The 22,333-nt window shown below is 32.9% G+C and overlaps 1 protein-coding gene across 1 annotated transcript; it reads left to right on the top strand.

Moving 5' to 3' along the window:
* Positions 1 to 336: 336 nt before the first annotated feature.
* On the top strand, positions 337 to 22,314 carry LOC129229330 (39S ribosomal protein L20, mitochondrial-like). Its single transcript, XM_054863622.1, has 5 exons — positions 337 to 540; positions 1,664 to 1,774; positions 12,475 to 12,552; positions 21,991 to 22,056; positions 22,138 to 22,314. The coding sequence occupies exons 1-5, from the start codon at positions 454 to 456 to the stop codon at positions 22,243 to 22,245; spliced, it is 450 nt and encodes a 149-aa protein (XP_054719597.1). The 5' UTR covers positions 337 to 453; the 3' UTR covers positions 22,246 to 22,314.
* Positions 22,315 to 22,333: the final 19 nt, after the last annotated feature.

The raw sequence follows: 22,333 nt of genomic DNA, 5'->3' as shown, positions 1-22,333 counted from the left end.
TTACTAATGGTTTAATGAATTTAGTTCAAACAGTTTAATGAATTTAAATGTCTTCATATAAGATTCTCTTCAGTTTCCATTTACTTTACGGAACGATTTATGAAGAATTTCACAAGTCGTTCTTTTGTTTTCGTTTTAAATAGTAGTATTTTTCGCTAAAATAATGAAATTTAACTGGTGAAATAAAAAATGTCGACATTCAATTGAGGGTTTTTTCATTGTTTTACAGTTTTCTACTCATAGCTAGTTATAATACAATACTCAATTATTTAAATACAAGATTAAATACAGTCAAAGCTACCTTAACTTTGACCATTCAAAGCTATTTTCACATGTAACTTTGACTGTAGCTAATTTTAAAAGACTTGTTTGTTTGTTTGTAATTCATAAACTTTTTAAATACAGAATTTATTGCACATTTAATTGAGTTTCGTATAAAAATTTGCATTTACGATGGTCTTTCTGTCATTGTGTAACTTTGTAACTAGGACGGGATATGATAAAATGCTAAAACATCAAAAAATATTCAAACTTACTGCGGTAAGTATTTCTTTTTGAAATACAGGGGGCGGGGAGGGGGGTTTCTTGAAAATCCGAGGTAATTGAGGCTTACGCTACCTCGGATTACTGAAAACTCGGACTATCCGGAAAATTTGTTCTTGCCGTAGGAGGTTAAAATTTCATTTATACAATTTGAACGCCTCAAGTTGTGCATTTCTCTTTTTGGTTCCAATCAGTTGTTCCAAAAGAGTTGTTTACTTGTTCTTAGGGTCAAAACAATTTTAATTTCAAGTCATTTCTGAAATCAAATTATTATTCCAAAATATATCTTAATTCATCTTTAATTAGTCAATAGTAGCCTATGACCCTATCCTGTGCCACCAGGGGCACCCCGGAGTTTTTAAAGGAGGGGAGAAGACCTCAATTTGCCAAATGGAACAACAGATTTTGCCGAATGGAACTCCTAATTTTGTCAAATGATGATAATTTTGCCAAATAGAACTTGTAATTATGCCAAATCGCTGACAAAATTTCCTGAATAAGAAAATTTTGGGGAGGTCATAGTGAAGTCACACACTGACACAATGTTTAGGATGCAAGAACCACCTTTTCGGTGGCAATAAATGTGAGGATATCTTGACATTGTAAAGTTTGCACCTTTTTGCTCTGAGAAAAAGTTTCTCATAACACCAAAATGCAGGTGTGTGCAATTTTTTTAAAAATGGAGGTGGTTCAACATTGTTGATTTTATTTTTATTCCTAAATAGTATTTATTTATTTGATACTTTTTTGTTAAAGGTGAGTCACTTGGCATATATTTTTTATTTTTGATGATTTTAATTTATTTATTCCTATTGCAAACTAAAAATTTTGTAGTTGGCGACATTCAACATTTTTAACTTCTAAATTCAAGAGCTACCATATACCCACATACTTGTATATATTGCCATTTGTTTTTAGCAATTAGCCGAAGGTAGAAAATGAACAAGTCAACAAACCAAGTGGAAACTTTAACGAAAAAGTACCATTTATTTTTTGGTATGCTGGTACAGTAAGTGTTATTCTGTGGCTTAATATTCAGATTTGTTGCGGACTGCCTAGTGGTGTCACTTTATCTGGAAAAATTCTTTTAATTAACTAAAAATCTTTATACCTTTTCCAGAAATATTTTGGTCGCAGGAGAAATTGCTACAGTATTGCTATGAAATTTGTATCGAAAGCATTAAGGTATACAACTGTATCAAGGAAAATAAAACCTCAATATTTGTATCAAGTAAGTGAATTTTTTTCTTCCTTAAATGCTCTGAGAATAATTATACATAAGGTATTTATTCATTATGCGTGAAGTGGAGCCGTAGCAAATATTCAAAAGATAAACACCCAGTAGCAGAAACTTTCTAGCCAGTCTGCGACACTATTTTGGGCATTTGAAAATAATCTGCAGCGTTGTTATTAGTTTTATTTTTAAGTTTTCATAAAATACAGAAGTCCCTTGCAAAGGTCAAGACTCGGAAATTTTCCAACTGACCAGTAGCCACTAGACCCAAAAAACTTAGTGGGGGCTGTCGCCGAGTTTTAAAGTATAAAAGGGGGGGGGGGGGCTAGTTTTCACTACTTTCATAAAAATAAACAGAACTCTGTGCTCTATGAAAAACAATTATTCAATACATATTTATTTAAATATGGAAAATTTAAGTTAAAATAGGTTTTTGTTTTGTTTTCTTCAAAAAATAAATAAATTAGTAAATGAGAAGTTGGCAGGAAACTGCAATTTAGATGAATGTTTTAGTTTATAGCAAAGCTTCTAAAGCAGTGAGGATCAAATACAATTGAGCAGATAATAATTCACATTTTTCATGAAAATCATTTAAAAAAACAAAAGGCTTATTATGTATTTTATGTTATCTTCAATAGTTTGCATTGAGGTAAACATCCAATTCTGTTTTTGGAAACTTAGGCAAGTAATAGTCTCATCTATTTCCATCTTGCGAATGACCAAACATGGCATCTACGTGAAGAATTCATGATTATACACTATATGGCCAAAAGTATTGGGACACTTTTAAAAATTCATTTTTACGGATTTCTCGAGAAATAAAAGACTTATTACTCTATAATTTTTATTCACATAAAAATATACTTTAGCTCTCATTTTCCAATAATAATTAAGTCTGCTATTTATTGAGGGGACCAGCAACAAATCAAGGACACAAAAAAAAAGGTTTTTGATAATTTTTCATTGTAAATAGCTAGGAATAAGCTATAAATTTCAGAAATAAGTTAAAAACCTATCCAGAATTTATTTTCATACTTTCATGAAAGTATCTCTTTACCCAGGGAGATATAAGCATTTGTATCAAAAATTCAAATTTAGTTTGAAGGTTTTCGGCTCATATCAAGCAGAGTTTTTCGTCAAACATTACTAAACTTTCAGAATATTTGACAGCATATTAGAGAAATATATTAATAAAATTGGAAGTTAAAATATTGAAAATTTAATGAAATATGAACGTGTAAAGCAATTAATCGTTCACTGTGCTTGCGCAAAAGATAGCAATTTATAACCTTCATAATCGGAAGCCCAGATATATCCTACGTCTCTTAAGAAAATTACACTGTGATAGCTTTAAAATCTAAAAAGTTATCAGCGATCTAATGAGCCGAATTTTAATAATTCTTGGCTAGACAACGAATCGTGAGAGATCGTTCAAAAATAATCCGTTCTTATCATGAATTACTCTGCAACGATAGCAGGAAAATGTTGCCAGTTTGCGAACGATCCCTTACCATTTGTCTCATATCCGAGAATTATAGAAATTCGGCTCATTCGATCACTGATAACTTTTTAAATTTTAAAGATATTGAGGTAGAATTTTTTATGAGTTAAAGGATATATCTGAACTTTGGATTATAAATGTTATAAATTGCTATCTTTCGCATATGCACAGTGAAAGTTAATTGCTTTAAACGTTCATATTTCATCAAATTTTCATTACTTTAACTTTAAATTTTATTATATTATGTTTCTTTAATATGTTGTCAAATATTCTGAAAGTTTAGTAACATTTGATGAAAACTCTGCGTGATATAAGCTGAAAACCTTTTTAAAAAAAATTGCATTTTTGGAACAAATGTTTATATCCACGAGTATAAGAGATACGTTCACGAAAATATAAAAATAAAATTTGAATAGGTTTTTAACTTCTTTCTGAAATTTTTAGCTTATTCCTAGCTATTTACAATGAAAAATGATCAAAAACCTTTTTTTGTTTCCTCAATTTGTTGTTCGTCCCCTAAATGTATAGCAGACACAATTTTTGTTGGAAAATGGTGGCTGGAGTATACTATTTATGTGAAAAAATTACAGCGCAATTGGTTTTTTATTTCTCAAGAAATCCGTAAAAATATGAATTTTTGAACGTGTCCTTATACATTTGGTCATATAGTGTAAATTCATTTTTGAATTTGTTACATAAAAGTACAGTAAAACCTCGTTAAGTCGTCACTCAAGGGACCAAAAATTTTTGACCTTATGTGGAGTGGGAAATTAAGGAAAAAAAAAGCCTTACCAATATTCATGAATAGCAGTAGAACTCTGAGAGAAAAACAAAAGCTTATGTAATCAATGTCTATAAATTAGTGGAAATATTAAAAAGGGGGGGGGGGGAATACTAGTGATAGTTACTTTGTTTTATTTTCTCTTACTTATACATTACTAAATAACAACAACTTATTTTAATGTAGTTACGGTACATTAATACAATCCTTCAATGTTGACTCATGAAGTTGTTGCTTATGGAAAAGAATGATCTCTTCTAACATACATCAAGCTTTAAATTCTGTGTTTGTAGTTCCTTGAACGGATGTTAAATACTGACTAACTTTCTCCAGGTATTAGATTTTGTATGTCTTGCTGAAAAGAGTTTGATTCATACTCTTGGCACTCGGCAGAGTCACAGCAAGGAGTATGCTTTGAACGACTAGAACGGAGGATCGAGATTTCAAGGAAAAATGACTATCAAACAGCCTTTGAACTAAGTCCGACACTATTTTCTAAGATCCGATAAGGAAAAGGAATTTTAGAAAACAATTTTTGAGTGACTAGTTAACCGGGTAAAATAAAATTTGGTGACCAGTAAAGGAGGATCATTTTACATTACTGTGAATGAGACCTTTTTGGGACCGAAGAAAAACGACCACTTAAATGGAGTGACCACTTATCCGGTCGACTACTTATTGAGGTTTCACTGTAGTAATAAATTCAAAACCCTTAAAAAACTACAATTTAGGTAAAATAGACAGTTTTTAGCACATTAGCCTCTAACAGAATGAAGATAAGATAATATGCTAAAGATGAAAATTTTGCATTTTTAAAGACAATAACTAAGAACTATCCAAAAAAAAAAGGCACATTTTGCATAACTTTCAACACTTTGCATTTCAATAAACATCCAACTCCGTTTATGAAAACGTAGGCACTTAAAGAATCTTGCATACCAACATCTTAGGAATGATCAAAAATGGCAACTTTGCCAAAAATTAAGATATAAATTTATGAATTTGTAGCAAAAAGATAACTTAAAAATAAAAATCCTCATGAAACTACACTTTAGTTGAAAAAGCAATGAGGATAATTTTAAATTTTAAATTTTAAATTTTTTACTTACTATTAAGAAAAAAAAGACGATTTGCTATACATTTTAAGTTATTTTCATTTGTTTTGCCATTGAATAAAACATTAAATTCTGCTTCATTTTTGAAAACTTTGGCACTTAAGCAACTTATCTACTTCGATCTTATGAATGACCAAATATGGTGACTATGTTTCTAGGCTGAAATGCTGAAGCATCCATCACCTATCCGGTCAAAAAACAATCTTCAAACGGTCTTTGATAAGTTGTATTTCTTTTGTTTTTTCTTTTATTTATTTATTTTTCTTTGTTTCTTTTTGTTCTTTGGTAAAATTATCTGTGGGCCGCTGAAAAATATGTGACGCATGTCTTGTGTCTCGCAGTCATAGGCGGATTTACGGGAGTGCCAGGGGGTGCGCCGTACCCCCAAAATTTTTGGTTGGGTTTTGAAAAAAAAATATTTCACTCAGAAACGCAGTTGGGAGAAAAAAATTCATAGCTGCTATACTAGTAAATTTACTTGAATGCAGTGTATCACCAGACGTCGCTAGTGCAAGAAAAACATAACTGTGCTCATGTTAAGAATTAAAGTAATTTTATCCATTTGGAAAAAAACCCTAATAAATAATTTCATGCAAATAAAGAAACTTCTCAAACAATTTATTGTTCAGTGCTGTGTTATTGTATAGAATAATTGCATGTTCTGTAATTGGGTATTTATTCGTATATCAATACAAATTCTTCTATTTTAAAACAACAATGGCTAATAAAGTCCAAAAAAAAAAAAAAAAAACATGGCTATTGCAAGAAACTTGATCAATAAAACCTACACCGAAATCAACCGAAAACCAACAATTTTAAGGTAAATAATCAAAATTGTTTGATATTTGAAGGAGGACTTCCGGACATTTTGCTGCAGTTGTGCATCCAGGGAGGAAGGGACACAAGACTGGTAACCCTCCCCACAAAATGCTGAGTAGATGTTTTTAAAAAAATATTCTTTATTATTGAAAAGATCTCACTTTGGGAAAACGCAGTTATTTTACGAAAAAAAAAAAGGAATGTTGAGAAAAAATCTTAATTTCTCTTTCAAAAAGAAATATTGACATATAAATTTTTCAACAGCTTCAGATTATTGGCGGCGAATTGTGTGCCTTCTCGCACAGTCCTCTTTCTTTCATATCTCCTCCTCCCTTTTTTTTACTTTCTTCTATATCTAATATATAGAAGAAAGTATTGGATTCGTGCAAATTTTCGAATTTTGACGGATTCAAACGTTTTGAGGTGTGCTGAGTCCATTTTGACTATTTTTGGAAAATGTCTGTCTGTCTGTGTGTGTATGTATGTGTGTATGTGTGTCACGTCTGTGTGTGACCAGTTTTTTGTGGCCGCTCTACAGCAAAAACTACCACATGAAATCGAACGAAATTTGGTACACATATGTGCCCCTATGTGAACTTGTGCCCATTGGTTTTTGGCGCGAATTCCTCCAAGGGGGGTGGAGCAATGGGACGTTTTTTGAGTTTTGCGTGACTGCTATTCCCCAGGAAGTAACTGGCGGAATCAGACAAAATTTGGTCCATATGTTGTCCTTAACAGGTACAGATCTTGATTCAATTTTGGTGTCAATAGCTCAAACGGGGGTTGAAGTATAGAACGTTTTTTTGTCGTCAATTGTGACTGCTGTATCTCAAGAAATAATGAACGGAATGAAAGAAAAATTTATCGGCAAGTAGCCCTTAGTGGGTATAAGAACTGATTTTATTTTTGTGTCAACAGCTAAAAAGGGAGGGGGGTAGCGCAATCACCCGTTCTTTTTTTCCATTTTGAGTGCCCTATCTCAAGAAGTAATGCTACGTTCTGGTTGAAATTTGGAATATATGTGAATCCATATGTAAACAGGCTTTGGTTCAATTTTGACGCCAATCGCTCCAAGAGGTATTGATTTTTTTTTTTTTGAATAAAAATAGCTTTATTAATGCAACAATAAGAAAGATAAATCGTAATAGATTGTCGTCTGCGTATTTCCCGTGATTTTAATTGTATGGAGATGATCGGAAATATTATCTCAATGATTTAAAATTTTTAACTGTTGCCATCTTATGTTTGGTAACAAATAAAATATATATATATATTTTTTTGATCTATTTCGTTTTCATTTTTTCTATTAGTTCTCAAAATGTTTCTTCTCCAAAGCCCTTTCTCCAGTTAAAGTTATTACAGAGTACCTCAAATTTCGTTTCTTGGGCTTCACTTTCGCAAAATTTCAAAGGAAGATCTTCTAATCACCGAAAATCGTTTAAAATTGCGTTTTTGGAGCTTCAGTTTTGAAAAATTGCAGTGTCCCAAACGTTGCCAAATATGGTCTTATACTCATGTGTTTAAGACTTTAATTTTGGAAAATATTTGAACAAAGGCCTCTGACTGCCCTCCCCTTTCTCTATTATCATCAAAGAGTGTTAATATTTTGGTTTTGAAAACTACTATTTCGAAATATTTAAGTGGGAGAATCCTTTTTTAATACCATGGATTACTGCAGAAGAATTTCATTTTTAGGCCTTCAATTTCGAAAATTTTCCAGGGGAGAGCTCCAGAACACCCCGTCCGGTAACAGCATCAAAAATTGTCCTCCGTAATATGTTTGGAACTTCAATTATGAAAAGTTTAAGAAGTAGCGTGCGGGAGGGGAGGGGGTTACGTATTTCTATCTGATTTTCAAAAAATCGATTGGAGACAGTCTATGAGTCTCATTCATAACCCAAACTATAAATTTGGACTATAATCACATTTATAAGACAAAATTTTCTAAAAATAACCTTGGAGCCACACGTACCTTTTTTGCCTCTAAAATATCACCAAGAACTGTAAAACTGCGTTTTCAAAACTACTATTTCAAATTTTTTCTGGAGTGTGAATCCCATTCCAAACCAGTAGCTAGATTCACCCATTGCTTCTAATATCGACTTTCGTTTAAGACTTTTTCTGCAGTTTGAAATGTTAAGAATTGCCCATCCCCTAATCTTACTAAATATGGTTTACATCGCGTTTTTTAGACTTAAAAGTGTGTACCGCCCTAAAATTATTTTCTGATTTCGCCACTGCCTTGTTATTCCGGGAATACCCCCTCCCCTCTTCAGATCCCTATTATTGTTGCACCCCCAAATATTTCGACCTAAATCCGTCTATGCTCGCAGTTTCTGCTACCAGGGATAAACACATCACTAATGTCTAATTCAAGGAATAATGTTTCTATTATACTATGTAATTGAAATCAACAACACTTGCAAAAAGTTCATTTGATCCTAAGCTGTAAGTTACTGCCCCAAGTTGGGATTAAAATAAAACTACAATATGAACAGCACTGGGTCGTTCTCCAAAAACCTGGCATTTTCTATTCACCAATTCTTAAAAAAAAAAATGCTTTTAAAAAGTTTTACTAAGTCTAGTTACAACATCCAGTGACTTCAGTTTAACCCTTGTTTTGGCTCATCAGTCTTGAATAATCCGAGCTTGGGGTGGAAACTTCCAGCTTATTATCTAAGCTTTTACCTTCACTTTACAAATCGAGCTGCACCACTCTTACAGACTCTCCCTGGTGTGTTAAATTTGTTTTAGCTACCTGTGTGAAGGTAATCTTAGCTTCAATGACTTCCATCCCTGTTAATTCCCAAAACAAAGGCAAAACTACAGTCTCTGGATGTCGGAACTAGGCTGTCAGTATAATGGTTTAAAAAATAAACATTTCTCTGTTTATAATGGGGCTGCTTATTGGCTTTTCACCATTACCATTTGCAAACCTAGTGCATCTCCCTACGAGGTGGCATCCATTCTTTCATGTGCACCTCTATTTGGGGACAGGCACTACCACAGGATCTTTGACTTCCAGTTTCCCCACTAGATGGAGGTACTGGGCTCTCTTCAAGTGTAATTTTGTTGAGTATTAAAAGCCAAACGAATACTCAAGGGTTCTTTTACATAAGATGTCAGGTAGTCTTACAACATGGACATTGTCAATTTTTTGTTTCTCGAAAATCCACCAACTGCCAACAGGTTTTCACCTGCACCTTTAGACATAAGAGGCCAATACCTAATCACTACACTGCATTTGATATCAGTCATTTTTAAACAGTTTATTATACTTTTAAACGTTTTTTTTTGCACACATCATGTAAGCCTTTCAATTCTTGAGTAGAAACAAATAACATGGTACAGTCAAATTCACTTTTAACAAATACAAATGACAATACCTCAAAAATAATGACACTAAGAAGAAACAATAAGACAATTCAAAGCAAAGTAACCAACTTCTTTGGTATACTGCACAGAAGTAAAAAAAAAAAAAAAACAAGTACAGATTATTTATTTATTTATTTTTTTATTTTTTTTGCAAACTCCTTTTTACGAGCATTTCGTTACAATGAGCAAATGTCAAGATCCCTTCCTCATTAAAAGGGAGTTCGACTGTACTTAAATGAAGAAATTAATTCATTGAGCATAATGTATTCTCAAAAGACAAAGTTCGAGTTCAAGCCATTTCAATATGATATGAAAAAATTATCATATAAGCTTTGTGCTACAATATGATTAAAGTGAAAAAACAACGTAAATAAAGCACAAATATTGGAGAAGATACAGCATATAGCTATTTCAAGGCTACAATGGAGCCTCTTCATCAGTGCAGAAAGCTCACCAACACAACCAAAAGTTGCGAGAGAACTGACAAGAACCAAGTGGACACCGGTAATAACTATATGCTGTATCTTCTCCAATATTTGTGCTTTATTTACGTTGCTTTTTCACTTTAATCACATTTCAATATGAGCCAAATTTACACATTTTAAATATTATTACTTTTATATGTCTTGATTTTTATGCATTTCAAAATCTAATTGCATCTGCTTCTGTAACACTCGCTCATTTTTGTTTATGATGCGATTCTGCTGCTTAGACATTAACAACTTTTTGTTAAGTATTATTTTCAACTCATCCAAGATTTTATTTTTTACTGATAACTTGCTCGCTCATGTTTTTGTCATGCCCCTTCAAATTTCTATCCAGTTATATCTGAGTTAGTTCGAGCCAACACCATTTGTAAAATTTAATCTTAATGCTTACCAAAGATATAGTTGATGAAGATTTTTACCAGAATAAATTTTATCTAGTATGAAAAACCTTTAGAGTGGTGATGGACTTCTGAAGTCAAAAGACTTTCTTCTGGTAAAAATTAGGCAGAACTCAGGAACTCTTTTGAGTTACTCAATGGAAGGATTATTTTCAGCATTTCTAAAGCTTTTGACTATCATGTCAATTATTGTAACTATGAAATATGATCACATTATCAGTAACGTAATAGCTCTAAAAATGTTTTGTTAAAAACTTTTTTCGGTGATCGTAAAACATATTTATATGAATTAATAGACAAAAAGTGCAATAAAACTAACACTTGGAACAAAAGAGAAGTTTCTTGATAATTGAGTATGCACTTATATCTTGACATTTTAAGAAGAAACATTTGGCATTAAAAGAGAAGCGATATTGTCTCTGATTCATCCGACCAAATTTGACACAGAAGAAAATTTTTTGAAGATCACCATAGCCTCCCAATAGGGTGTCCCTGAGTCCACTTCCTCTACAGCTTGTTTTGGCACATTAATGGTTTTTTTCAGTTCAAAAGAAAGAACAGTTGTCTGCGGCCTTGTTTTCATTCAATAAAAATTTGTGTAACATTTGACGATGGCCAGGGCAAAGGAATTTAAAAATGATATATAGGGTGTCCGAAAAGTCCTTGACACATTTTAAAAATTTTATACAAAACCAACAAATTGTCGTTGTGGTTTGCACCATAATACTTCACAGGTTCAAGAGTTTTTATGACATCGGGAAAAAAAATGAAAAAGAAAAAAAGAACAAAATGTCAGTATATGCTATGCTTGTAATTCTTTGTTCAGTAATTTTCATTCCTTTTTGCATTTTCCCATGTCAACTAAAACGATTTAAAAGTTACTTAACTGTTCTGCACAAAAGTATTTATTTATCTTATAATATTGAGTTTCATATAAATCAATTTCCAGTAGATGTTACATGCATCTATTTTTTGTTCAAAATATAATTAAGTATCATCAACCATAAATCTTTTTTTCTTCTCAAAATAAGTATTTGTATGTTGTTGTTAGTACAGCAAACGAAAGTAAAATTTTACATAATTTAGGTTTAATTACAAAAGATATTATTTTAAGGTTGTGAACTAGGATTTTCCCCCAGTGCAACAGCTTTTTCTTTTAAATGCAATACAATTTAGGGTTATATCTACATATTTTACAGTTTAAGAAACTTATTCTTTCTTTCTAATGGGGCTGCATTAGGCTATTTGCAAACCTAGTGTAATGCCGAGATACAACATCCAGTCTTTCTTGTCCCACCATTTAGACGTGAATTTCAGTGGTACAGGTAATTTTGACTCCCAATTTCCTACTAGATGGAGGCACATGGGTTCTCTTCAATGCAAAACTACGTTAGGGATTTAATTTTGCCAGAGGCATTCAAAACCAAACGAACAACCCAAAGGATCCTCTACATGCTGCAATAGTTTAAGAAATGCAAATGACAATTTTTTATTTCAATGCAATGCAAATTAAAGAGAAAAGAATCCCTAGTTTTGAAGTTGGCGGTAAAAGTATTTTTAAAGAACTTCACCCACTCTTAACTTATACATAATGAGTTACCATAAACTCATTCATAGGACTGACTAAATTTGAAAATTATTAGGGTTATTTGACTTATTTGGGTTAAGTTCATTTATGCAAGCTTTTATTATTTTGGAAGAAAAACTTCCTCAATATAACTTTGGAGAACTTAATGGATAATATTGTAGTAACAGAGTTGAACCGAACCGTTGCTTCGGTCACTCGTCCGGTCTGCTAATTCTATATTAGCTACCAGTTTGTTTCACACTCTTGGCTTCCTTAAGAGGTTTTCCATCTCCAGCTCAGTCACTTTCCTATGCCGGGCTGATGAGTGCTAATAAGCACGAAACAGCAGTCCTTGGCTGGAAATGACTGAGCTGGCGGTGTATTTCACGTATTTTTGCTTTAGCCCTGGCTAATGGGCGGTAATTTACAGAATAGTTATAGCTCAGATTTCTTTATTTTATTTCTTATTCTAGGACTTAACAGATAAATTATCGCATAAGTTTCAAATTTTAAACATTTTTTAAATTTCACAGTAATTGCTATTTTACTCTATTTTTTCGTGGTTAATTAGATTTGATTGCCTGATAAATTTTATTGATTTGTAATTAATGCTAAAATTTTGATGATATTAAAGGCTATTTTTGTCTTTCTAGCTGCGGCAAACACGAATTGATGCAGCATGTGCAGAACACAATATAGATTACTTCACTTTGAAAAGTAATCTTGTGAAGGTACACACTTTTTAAAATGTTTTAGATTTTTTTTTTTAAATCATAATTTCTATTTATTGTTCTCTAAATTATATGTTATTTACTTTGTGTTAACCCTACCAGCAATGACAAATTATTTACCTTAATCTCAATAACCGGGTACCGTGGTACCCATTCCGAATAGCAGGATTTTTTTTTCTGACTCCTCTTCTATTTAAATGGAATTTTTTCTTGCATCTCCATCTTGGGAAACGTGTGTTTCCTATTCTTACTGAAAAACGAAATTTCTTGTATTTTTCTTAATGTTTTATGCTTGCTTCAGTTTCGCATTGAATTGTCTTAAGAAATTTTATTCTCAAGTTTATCGTGATTTGAATCTAGTTGGTTGTACACTTTTGTATTTCATTGTGAATTCGTAGTATATTGGTGGTTCCCAACTTACAGCCAGTGGGTCATATGGCACCTGCGAAGCTAGTCCATGTGGCTCGTTGTAATGTCCAATCTTTCTCCAAAAAATTATCTGTAATTTTTAGGTAACTCATTAGTTCAATCTTTACTGTCATGGCATCTGATATTTGTAGGTAGTTCGAAAAAAAAAAAACAAATATTCAAACTGAAATGTTATTGTCCACATTACGAGAGACAAAAAGTTCCTAATTCGGTTTCAATGATGATCCAACTATTTGTTAGTAAGTTAACAAAAAGAAAAAAGCAGTAATATATATTTTCCACTTTAACATGACAAAAGCATCTTTGGTGCAAACCAAGAGCCAGAATTTATTCCATGCTTTGAAAATATACAAAGTGTGATAAAAAATTAGTGTTGTGTCGCCTGAAATATAAATATGCATTAATGCTATAAGTAATACTTGATTTCATTTTTAATCTTAATTATATCTGAATGTATCTTCGATAAATAAAATAATTCCGGCAGTTTTTTTTACATCTAAGATCTGCGGGTGCAATTTGCATGCCACGTGCGGTGTTTTCAAATGTTTTTTTTTTTTTACAATGTGAAATTTCTTTTCAACATGGGACTCGTAGCAGTGAGTTCGATACTCTAGTTTTACACCAATAAACAAGTGAAAAAAATTGTAAAACAAACCTCTACAAAAAATATGTATAATTTTCAATGATTTTTTAGACATTTTACAGGGTCTCGACAGATCAGGGAAAAGTCAGGGAACTTGATTAATCAGGGAATTTTGAAAAAATAACAAAAAATCAGGAAAAATTGATTTTATGAAGAAAAAATTTTTTTTTTTTTTTTTGCTTTACAAAATTAAGTACAGTCGACTCTCGATATCTCGACTTCGCTGAACTCGAATTTCCGCTTATGTCGAAGTTTTTGGATGGTCCCAAACTTCTGCTAATGTTCTTAATGGGGTTTTTTTTCGTTAACTCGAAGTTCACTCCGCTTATCTCGAAGTTTGAGACAGACATCTCTTAACATTTATTGTCCTGATTATCAGTAGCGAAACCAACTTGACCGTAAAATGACGGAGAAAATTCTGCTATTTTCACCACCTGCTCCCTTTTGTTAGGGCTTTGAAGACGGGGGCGTAATTGACAGGTCGCCACCTCTTTTGACGAGAGAAAGAGCTAAAATGCACTCGTTCACGCGTTGCTTGTTCACGCTTCGATAAGTTCTTTTCAGTGGCTCTGTTTGAACGAGTACAAAAGGGAGATAGACCAGACGTTGATAAGGGATTAGCAAGAAAGAGAGCAAGTGTAATACCCCCTGGGTGAGGGCTAAACCAGTTAGTGACCCACCAATTGAACTTGGAACTGCTCACTTGAAGCTTCGCTGATCTCAGCTTTTTAGCACTCATAGCATTTAGTAAATGATTGCATGCTCAGCGTTTTGAAAAATGAGTAAGAGAAAGCTAAAAATTTTAACTATTGAAGAAAAGGTCGATTTAATTAAAGATGTAGAGAATAATCCTACCGTTAAGAAAAAGGACTTGGCCCTGAAATATGGCATACCGCCGAATACATTATCGACAATAATGTCGAACAAAGAAAAAATATTAGAACATTACGAAACAAAGGGCGGTTCTGCAAATCTTAATCGTAAAAAAATCAAGGAGTGCACATACACCGACATTGAAACGGCACTCTTGAAATGGTTTAAGAATTGTGAGCATAAGCGGACTGAAATCCCTGTGAGTGGAATTCTCCTTCGTGAAAAAGCACTTGATTTTGGCAAACTCCTTGGACACATGGACTTTGTAGCAAGCAGTGGATGGCTCGAGAGGTTTAAAGCTCGTCATAACATAGTTTTTCGGAATTTACATGGAGAAGCTAAAGACGTCCCGGAAAGTGTTTGTGAAGAATGGAGAATAAGACTTCCCACCCTACTGTTTGGTTACAAAGCATCAGACGTCTTTAATATTGATGAAACCGGATTATTCTACAAATGTGTTCCCCAAAAAACTTTAATGTTCAAAGGAGAGTCCTGCGCTGGAGGAAAAATGAGCAAAGATCGCTTAACTGTTCTTGTTGGTGACAATGCTGATGGATCAGAAAAATTACCCCTCTTAGTTATTGGTAAATCGAAAAACCCACGTTGCTTTAAAAACGTCAAATCTTTGCCGGTAAATTACAAAAGCAATAAGAAATCCTGGATGACCAGCGAGCTGTTTGAAGAATACGTGAGAAAACTTGATTTGAGTTTTCATAAAAAATCTCGAGAAGTTTTGCTGTTTGTGGACAATTGTCCAGCACATCCAAAGTTAAAAAATTTAAAGTCAATTAAGCTTGAATTCTTCCCACCAAATACAACGGCAAAACTTCAGCCAGCTGATCAGGGAGTAATTCGTAATTTAAAAGTGCATTATAGGAAACGAGTAATTAGAAAGCTCATCAACGATATTGAAAATAATAAAGAGCATACAAGTTCCATATCGGTATTAGATGCTCTTCGAATGGTTTTTAGTGCCTGGCAAAATGATGTTTCCCAAGACACAATTGCTCATTGTTTTCAGAAATGCGGATTCTTTCCTTCAAGTGCTCCCAATATTGTTGATGAGGTTAACGAATGTTTGGACAACGAGTTCAGAGATGTGTTTCAAGAACAATCATTGGAACTTTCTGACTTCATAAACGTTGACTCCGAGCTCATTACCTGCGATGAACTTTGCGATGAAGATATTATTGCAGAAGTAACAGCTAAAGAAGATGGTACGGACAATGAAGAGAAAATTGAAATTTCTGAACATAATGAATTAATTCAAAAAAACAAGCAAGTATAAAGCAATATTTATTAAATGTGAAGTAAGAAATACATTTTTTTATTAGTAATATTATTTTTGCTTATGTTCTTCAAGTTTTACACACTTTTGTATTTTTTTTTGGGGGGGGGGGGAAACTAATACAAGTTTTCTCTCCTATCTGAGCATTTATGTGTGGTTTTGTTTAATTACTTTTACAATTGTTTCAAAAGGGAAATAATAATTAGTTTTCGGTATCTCGAACTTCGGCTATGTCGAATCTTTTTCTTGGTCCCTCGTACTTCGAGATATCGAGAGTCGACTGTATTCTAATTTCCTACGCATTTTCCGCCAATTATCTGTTCAAAAAAAAAAAAGTAAAATTAATGAGGTGCAATTATAAACTGCCGCATATTTGTGCATCTTTCTTCCTCAACGTCAAAGTATTGAATCTTACTTATTAACCACAGGATGAACTTCCCAAGATTGCTTCTGTGTCTATTAGGTTGTTTATTTTACCTGGCTTGAAATTTCCTTTTACGCTTTCAATGCTACGTAAAATAAACAACCATACAGGAAAAGAGGAAGCCTTCATTAATGCCTTAGCTACTTTGCCTTTATTCCATTGTCTCGAAGTAATTAGGTTCTGTAATCACGATTTCAAGAAGAAATCTTTGGTTTTTGAATTCATGCCATAAAAGCTTAAAAGTTATTACTTCTTCGTGTTTTTAATTTAATTGCTAAAATTGAACTTTCAATAAAAAAAACTTTGTTTTTTGCCGTTATACTATTTGTTGTCACCGCAGATTATAAAGGTTTTCTTTTCTTCAGACTGAAGAATTCTTTAATTTTATAACCAAGTTGTATTCTTCTTTTATACATTTTGAAATTAACTAAGTGCTTTTTTTTTCTTGCATTTCAAAGTTGTTTGTTACAAAAGCAATCTAAGGTTTTTTTTTCCGTTACATACTGAAATCATTTGAAATAGAGTTAACTTGTGTACTTAAGTAAATATCTTTATTTTTTATTGTTAAAATGCTGCATTCATTCATTAAAACCTATGTTCTTAATTAGAGAAAAGCTCCCTATGAATGGATGTCAAAAGGTTTCATCTGTTTTGCATAAACCATAAATATGTCAATTAGTTATATAAGAATAACTACATTACTTCTATTCTTTCACTATTACTTGTTATTCTTTCAACAATTAGTATACTGTTTGAAAATTTAGTTAAAAATAATTTCGATTACTTTTTAGTTCTATCATAAATACACAAATGATTTTAAGAGTAATTTTAATAGTTTCTTAAAATTCTTATGCTAAGTGGTTTCTGGAAGTATTTTTTTTTTAATTTTCTATAATCTTTCCATGTATAAAAATTTAATATACTGTTTTGTAGGTCCTCCCCCCCCCCCCACAAAAAAAAGTCTTTCTTTTTTTTTAACCATTTTATTAAAAAAGTAGCATTTTTTAAAAATATATCTTCAGATCAACAACTTTACACAACTTAAAACGTTTAAAATACTACTGCATTTTATACAAACATACAATGGATTTCAAGTAGAGCAGAGAAAGAAAATTATTGTCATTGGTAACGTAAATCAGGGAAATTTGGGGAACTTAATCAGGGAACTTTTTTTCACAGTTCCTTTCGCCACCCTGTTTTAGGAGGGAATAGCCCTTTGAGAGAGTCCTAACTTGCTACAAATGTTCGTGTATTTAAGCTTTTTACTTCTCTAGCCACTCAGAAGAATGTTAAAGGTGAATACAGTGCTTTATTCCCAGCTTTACATAGTATAAAATGAAGTCTCCAAAAAGCTTCTGTTTGTGTGGATTTCACTGAAATTTTGAGAGTATCTGTTTTTTTTAGCACCAGAAAGGTTTGCAGACAATTTTCACTGAAAAATCGGCCTTAATTTCCATTTTGCTTGCCCCCAAATGAATATTGAGCTTTTTTTCAACTTGACCACGCGTGGACACCTGAATAATCCATTTTGACGATCCCCCGAGTTAATTACAACGAGTTTTCTCGTGATGTACGTGTGTATGTATCTCACATAACTCAAGAACGGTATATTCTAGAAAGTTGAAACTTAGCACATAGACTCCAAGTGGGGTCTAGTTGTGCACCTTCTCTTTAGATTGCATTCGGATGTTCCAAAGGGGGTCTTTTACATCTTTTTGGGGTAAATTTGAGTGTAAACTCAAGCGGTGCTATAATTTGGCAAACACTTGGCAATATATCGCCAAGTTTTGTCGCCAACTTGGCGTTTCTTTTTTGAGCAATCACGATTGCTTATTGCTTTCATTTGACTGTTTTTGGTGTCCTATCATTTTATTTTCCCACCGCCTCCCTCTGCAGCATCACCGTCGAACGGGTCCTCACGATGCTGCTCCTATAGGGAAAGCAGTCTCCCGGTTGCATCCATGTCCTACATACATGCGCATACATACACAACTACACGCACACACGCATACATACAGACACCTACACATACACACTACTACCCACACATTCATGCCTATACACACATACACATATCCCTATACACATACCCCCACACACAAACACACACGCCTACATACACACACTCGTGATTGCGAAAAACATAATTTGAATTCAAGATGTCAAAATTCAAATTAATTTTTCTTTTTTTTAATCTGGTTTCATTGCGGCCATATTTAGAGTTTTAACTATTGAATCACATTAAAACTGTCAATATTGGAAAAATTTATCTGTATAAAACATTTTCTTTGCTTCGGTTCGCGACAGACTTGGAATGAAAGTATTTAGTGTTTTTTTGCTCACTCCAAGGCACTATTATCTTTAAATTGGAGTAAAAGGAAGTCATGTGATGCACATCAGCTCGTTTATTCCAATTTAGGCCCAATTTTCACATGACTTCCATATATTAATATTATATATTGTTGGAAAGGGTAGAATTTTCCTCGTGTTACGCACTTTGTTTCAATGATCTAACTTTGTTACAACAGGAGATATTTGCATTTTAATTTCAAATTTTTTTAAAGCTTAGCTGAAATTTAGGCACTACTTTCTTCATTAAATCTATCAATAAAAGGTGAAGGAATTGTCCCACAATTTTCTTTTTGACGCCATTGGAAAAAGCGACATTTTTTACTCCAGATCTAACTTCTAACTCCAAAGGAAAAAAAGTTATAAGCCATTTTAAATCAAGTTAAAAAAATCTCATCTCCATTCAAGTTGTTAACTATTTTACTTTGTGTTTCAACAGTTATGCTTTTTGAATCCATTGTTTCTTTCCTTCTTTTGCATTTTAATCTCTAAAAGTTTTATTTTGTGTTTCCCATGGTCCCTCTTTTTAAACCTATTGTTTCTTCCTAATTCTTAAGAATATTTTAATATCTGTCGTCATTGTCTGGTAGGAAAATTTTGCATGATTTTTTTTTTCTTTTATTTAAGCCTGATTCTTGAATATACGTCACTTGACACAATTTTAATTTCAAGGTAGACTGGGCAACGCAGCTAGTTCAAATATGTATAATGTCTATGCAACTGTTGTAAGTTAAATAAAATTAGGGGGTGCAATTTCATGGGGGGAGGGGGGGGGGTGATGGGGAAAACAGTGGAAACATTGTTAAATTCAGGCGGTTGTCTTACACAAGAATCATAAAGAATGGTGTCAGAAGCATTTTCATGGGTGTTGGGTAACCAGTATCGGACTATTGAATAATGGTGTAAGAATTTTTAATGCTTAAAAAATACCCCAAAAAGTTTTCTGAAAACACAGTAACATAAATCTGAAACAAACTTTGGTTCAGATTTATGTAACTAACAGTGATAAAAATTATGATACAAGTTGGAAATAGGTACCCAGTCATTGACATTGGGGTTTTTGAACTGTGATTTAATGAGCTTTTACTCCTGCTATGGTTTGCTAGCTTGCACTTGCAAAGGCAACGAGGTTACACCGTGGTTGCACTTAATGTTATCCGATGAATCATTCGATTCTCTCAAAGTTATTTTACTTTACTTGTATTTGTCATTTAATGATCATAAAAAACTTTGAAATTAGGAGACATGTGAAAGCTTTGAATAATTAAGGGAGAAACATAAAATACTGTTTAAAATTTAATTTACTAGAGAATGCTGTATTTGTACAATGCAAAATATATGGATTAACAGCAAAATGTGCAGTTCACTTCTGAAAAGTGGTGCAATTTGTGAACAATTGCACTTTATAGATTGACAGCGTAAAGATTTTCTACTACAGGGACTAAAATTCCAAATTTTGAAGAAGAGGGAGACCCTTCTCTGTGATTTATTCATGAAGAACATTTGTTTGATAGGTAGAAAGTCAGCAATGCTAATCAATTATTTCTGCACTTTGTATTAACTCATGTTCTAAAATTACCTGGTAAAAATAAAATTATTTTTTTAGTCATAATAACTAATTCAGTTGATTTTTAAAAAAAGACCTTAATTTGGTATAGAACATCTTTAAATAATAAATTCCTTTTAATAACCAATATTATAGTAGTAAATGAAACACTTCCGGAATGTTTTGAGACTTAACTTAAAAAGAGCCTTGAGGAGGGGGGGGGGGCGTAAGATGTAAAGTATTGAAATCATTATTGAAAGGTTTTTACAGACTTGAAAAAGAAAAACCCGAGGAGTCAAAAAAAAAAATAATTTGAATTTTGACATCTTGAATTCAAATTATGTTTTTCGCAATCGAGTGTGTGTGTAGGGAGCATGTGTATGTGTGTAGGCATGTGTGTATGTCTCTGTGTGCTGGCATAAGTGTGGGTCGTTGTGTGTATGAAATGTGTGTGGGGGGGGATATGTGTGTGTAGGCATATGTGTTTGTGTCTGTGTACAGACATGAATGTGTGGATAGTTGTGTGTAGGTGTCTGTATGTGTGTGTTTGTAGGTATGTGTGTGTGTGTAGTTGTGTATGTAGGCACATGTGTGTAGGTGTCTGTATGTGTGTGTTTGTAAGTATGTGTGTGTGTGTGTAGTTGTGTATGTATGCGCATGTGTGTAGGACATGGATGCAACCTGGAGACGGCTTTCGTTATAGGAGCAGCATCGTGAGGCGGCGACGGTGATGGTGCAGTGGGTGCTGGTGGGAAAATAAAATGATAGGACACCAAAACAGTCAAATGAAAGCAATAAGCAATCGTGATTGCTGATTGCTTTCATTAAAAAAAATAAGGACTAAATGTAAAACAAGTGAGCACACTGTACTTTTTCATGTATGCCAAGATGATTGTTTTTCCAATATTTTCATGAGTAACTTTTGATAAAAATCATAAAACCAAAAGGAAAGGTATAGGTGACATGCTAGCTGGTGCAGTTTCCAGCAAAATATTTTTAATTCTTCATCTGGCTGATAGCAGAGTCCTGATCTCCAACACTAAAAATAAAAGTCCAGATTTTGCTACTCGTCAGATAAATCCTTTAAATATTCCTTCCAGAACTTGTGACAATTCTATTAACACTAAGATTGCAGACATAACTAGAACTGCCTTAAATGGTTAAAATTAAATGCTTGTTAAAAGAAGCTGTAAATCTTGTATATAAATGTATATAACAAATAGCATTTTGTTAGTTCTAATATGTATTATAACTTATACAGTTGAACTTAGAACATTTAGCTATATGAAATAGAAAATATATTTCAAACATCTTTCACATACACTCAGTTCAAATCCAATAGATGGATCACACTGTGAGAAAACAAGAAAAATTCTGTGTAGGTGAGTATTTCTCTGAAAAATGTATGGCTGAAGGTCATTCATTTAAAATCCTCCCAACTCTTCCTGCTTTTCGTGGGGAATAATCCAATAAAATTATAAGCAAAAGTAACCCACGGTTGTTTTGACCATTGTTGGCTGTTCCAGATATACTCTGAAATTTGCATAGAAAGGCAAAAAAAGATAAATGGATGAATTTTTTGTGTGGAAACTTAGACAAAGCATGAACACATAAAACAGGTTAGTGAAAACCCAAAAACATTTGAGCATATTTTACATTCTTTTATGGCTATAATGGCCAATCTGACTGCTCTAGTTCCAAGCACCTTGGAAATTGCTCCCCCCCCCCCCCTAAGGAAAATCCAAAGAGTCTGTACATACCCTACTATTGATTCTTGGTGCATTACAACAATATAGATATTGATATAGAATTCAGATAAAAAATTTTATGAAAGCTTAAAACATGCTCATTATGCATTTTTTTGAATACTTATATGAATTTTCTAGTGTAACATTATGCTGGATGGAAATGTTTTGAAGGACATTGCCATATGGGAGCCACGGACATTCAAGGTATGTCCCTCTATTCCCCCCCCCCCCTTTAATTTGTTTGTTATTGTGCTATAAAAATTCTAACTCATTGCCGTTTTTTAGTGCTTAACAGATATTGCCCAGACGAAACATAAGTTAGAAGCACCAAAAGAAGTCAGTGAAAGATTAAAATCACCTGATGGAACAGTCATAACTAGAGGAATGTTATAAAAAAGAAAAAAAATTAAATGTAACCTATGTCTAATATACATTGTATGTAGTAAAAATATATATAAAATATGCTTTTATTACATAGTTT

This window comes from Uloborus diversus, chromosome 9 (assembly GCF_026930045.1).
Source record: "Uloborus diversus isolate 005 chromosome 9, Udiv.v.3.1, whole genome shotgun sequence".
Classification (NCBI taxonomy): domain Eukaryota; kingdom Metazoa; phylum Arthropoda; class Arachnida; order Araneae; family Uloboridae; genus Uloborus; species Uloborus diversus.
This window is presented reverse-complemented; position numbering and strand designations above follow the sequence as displayed.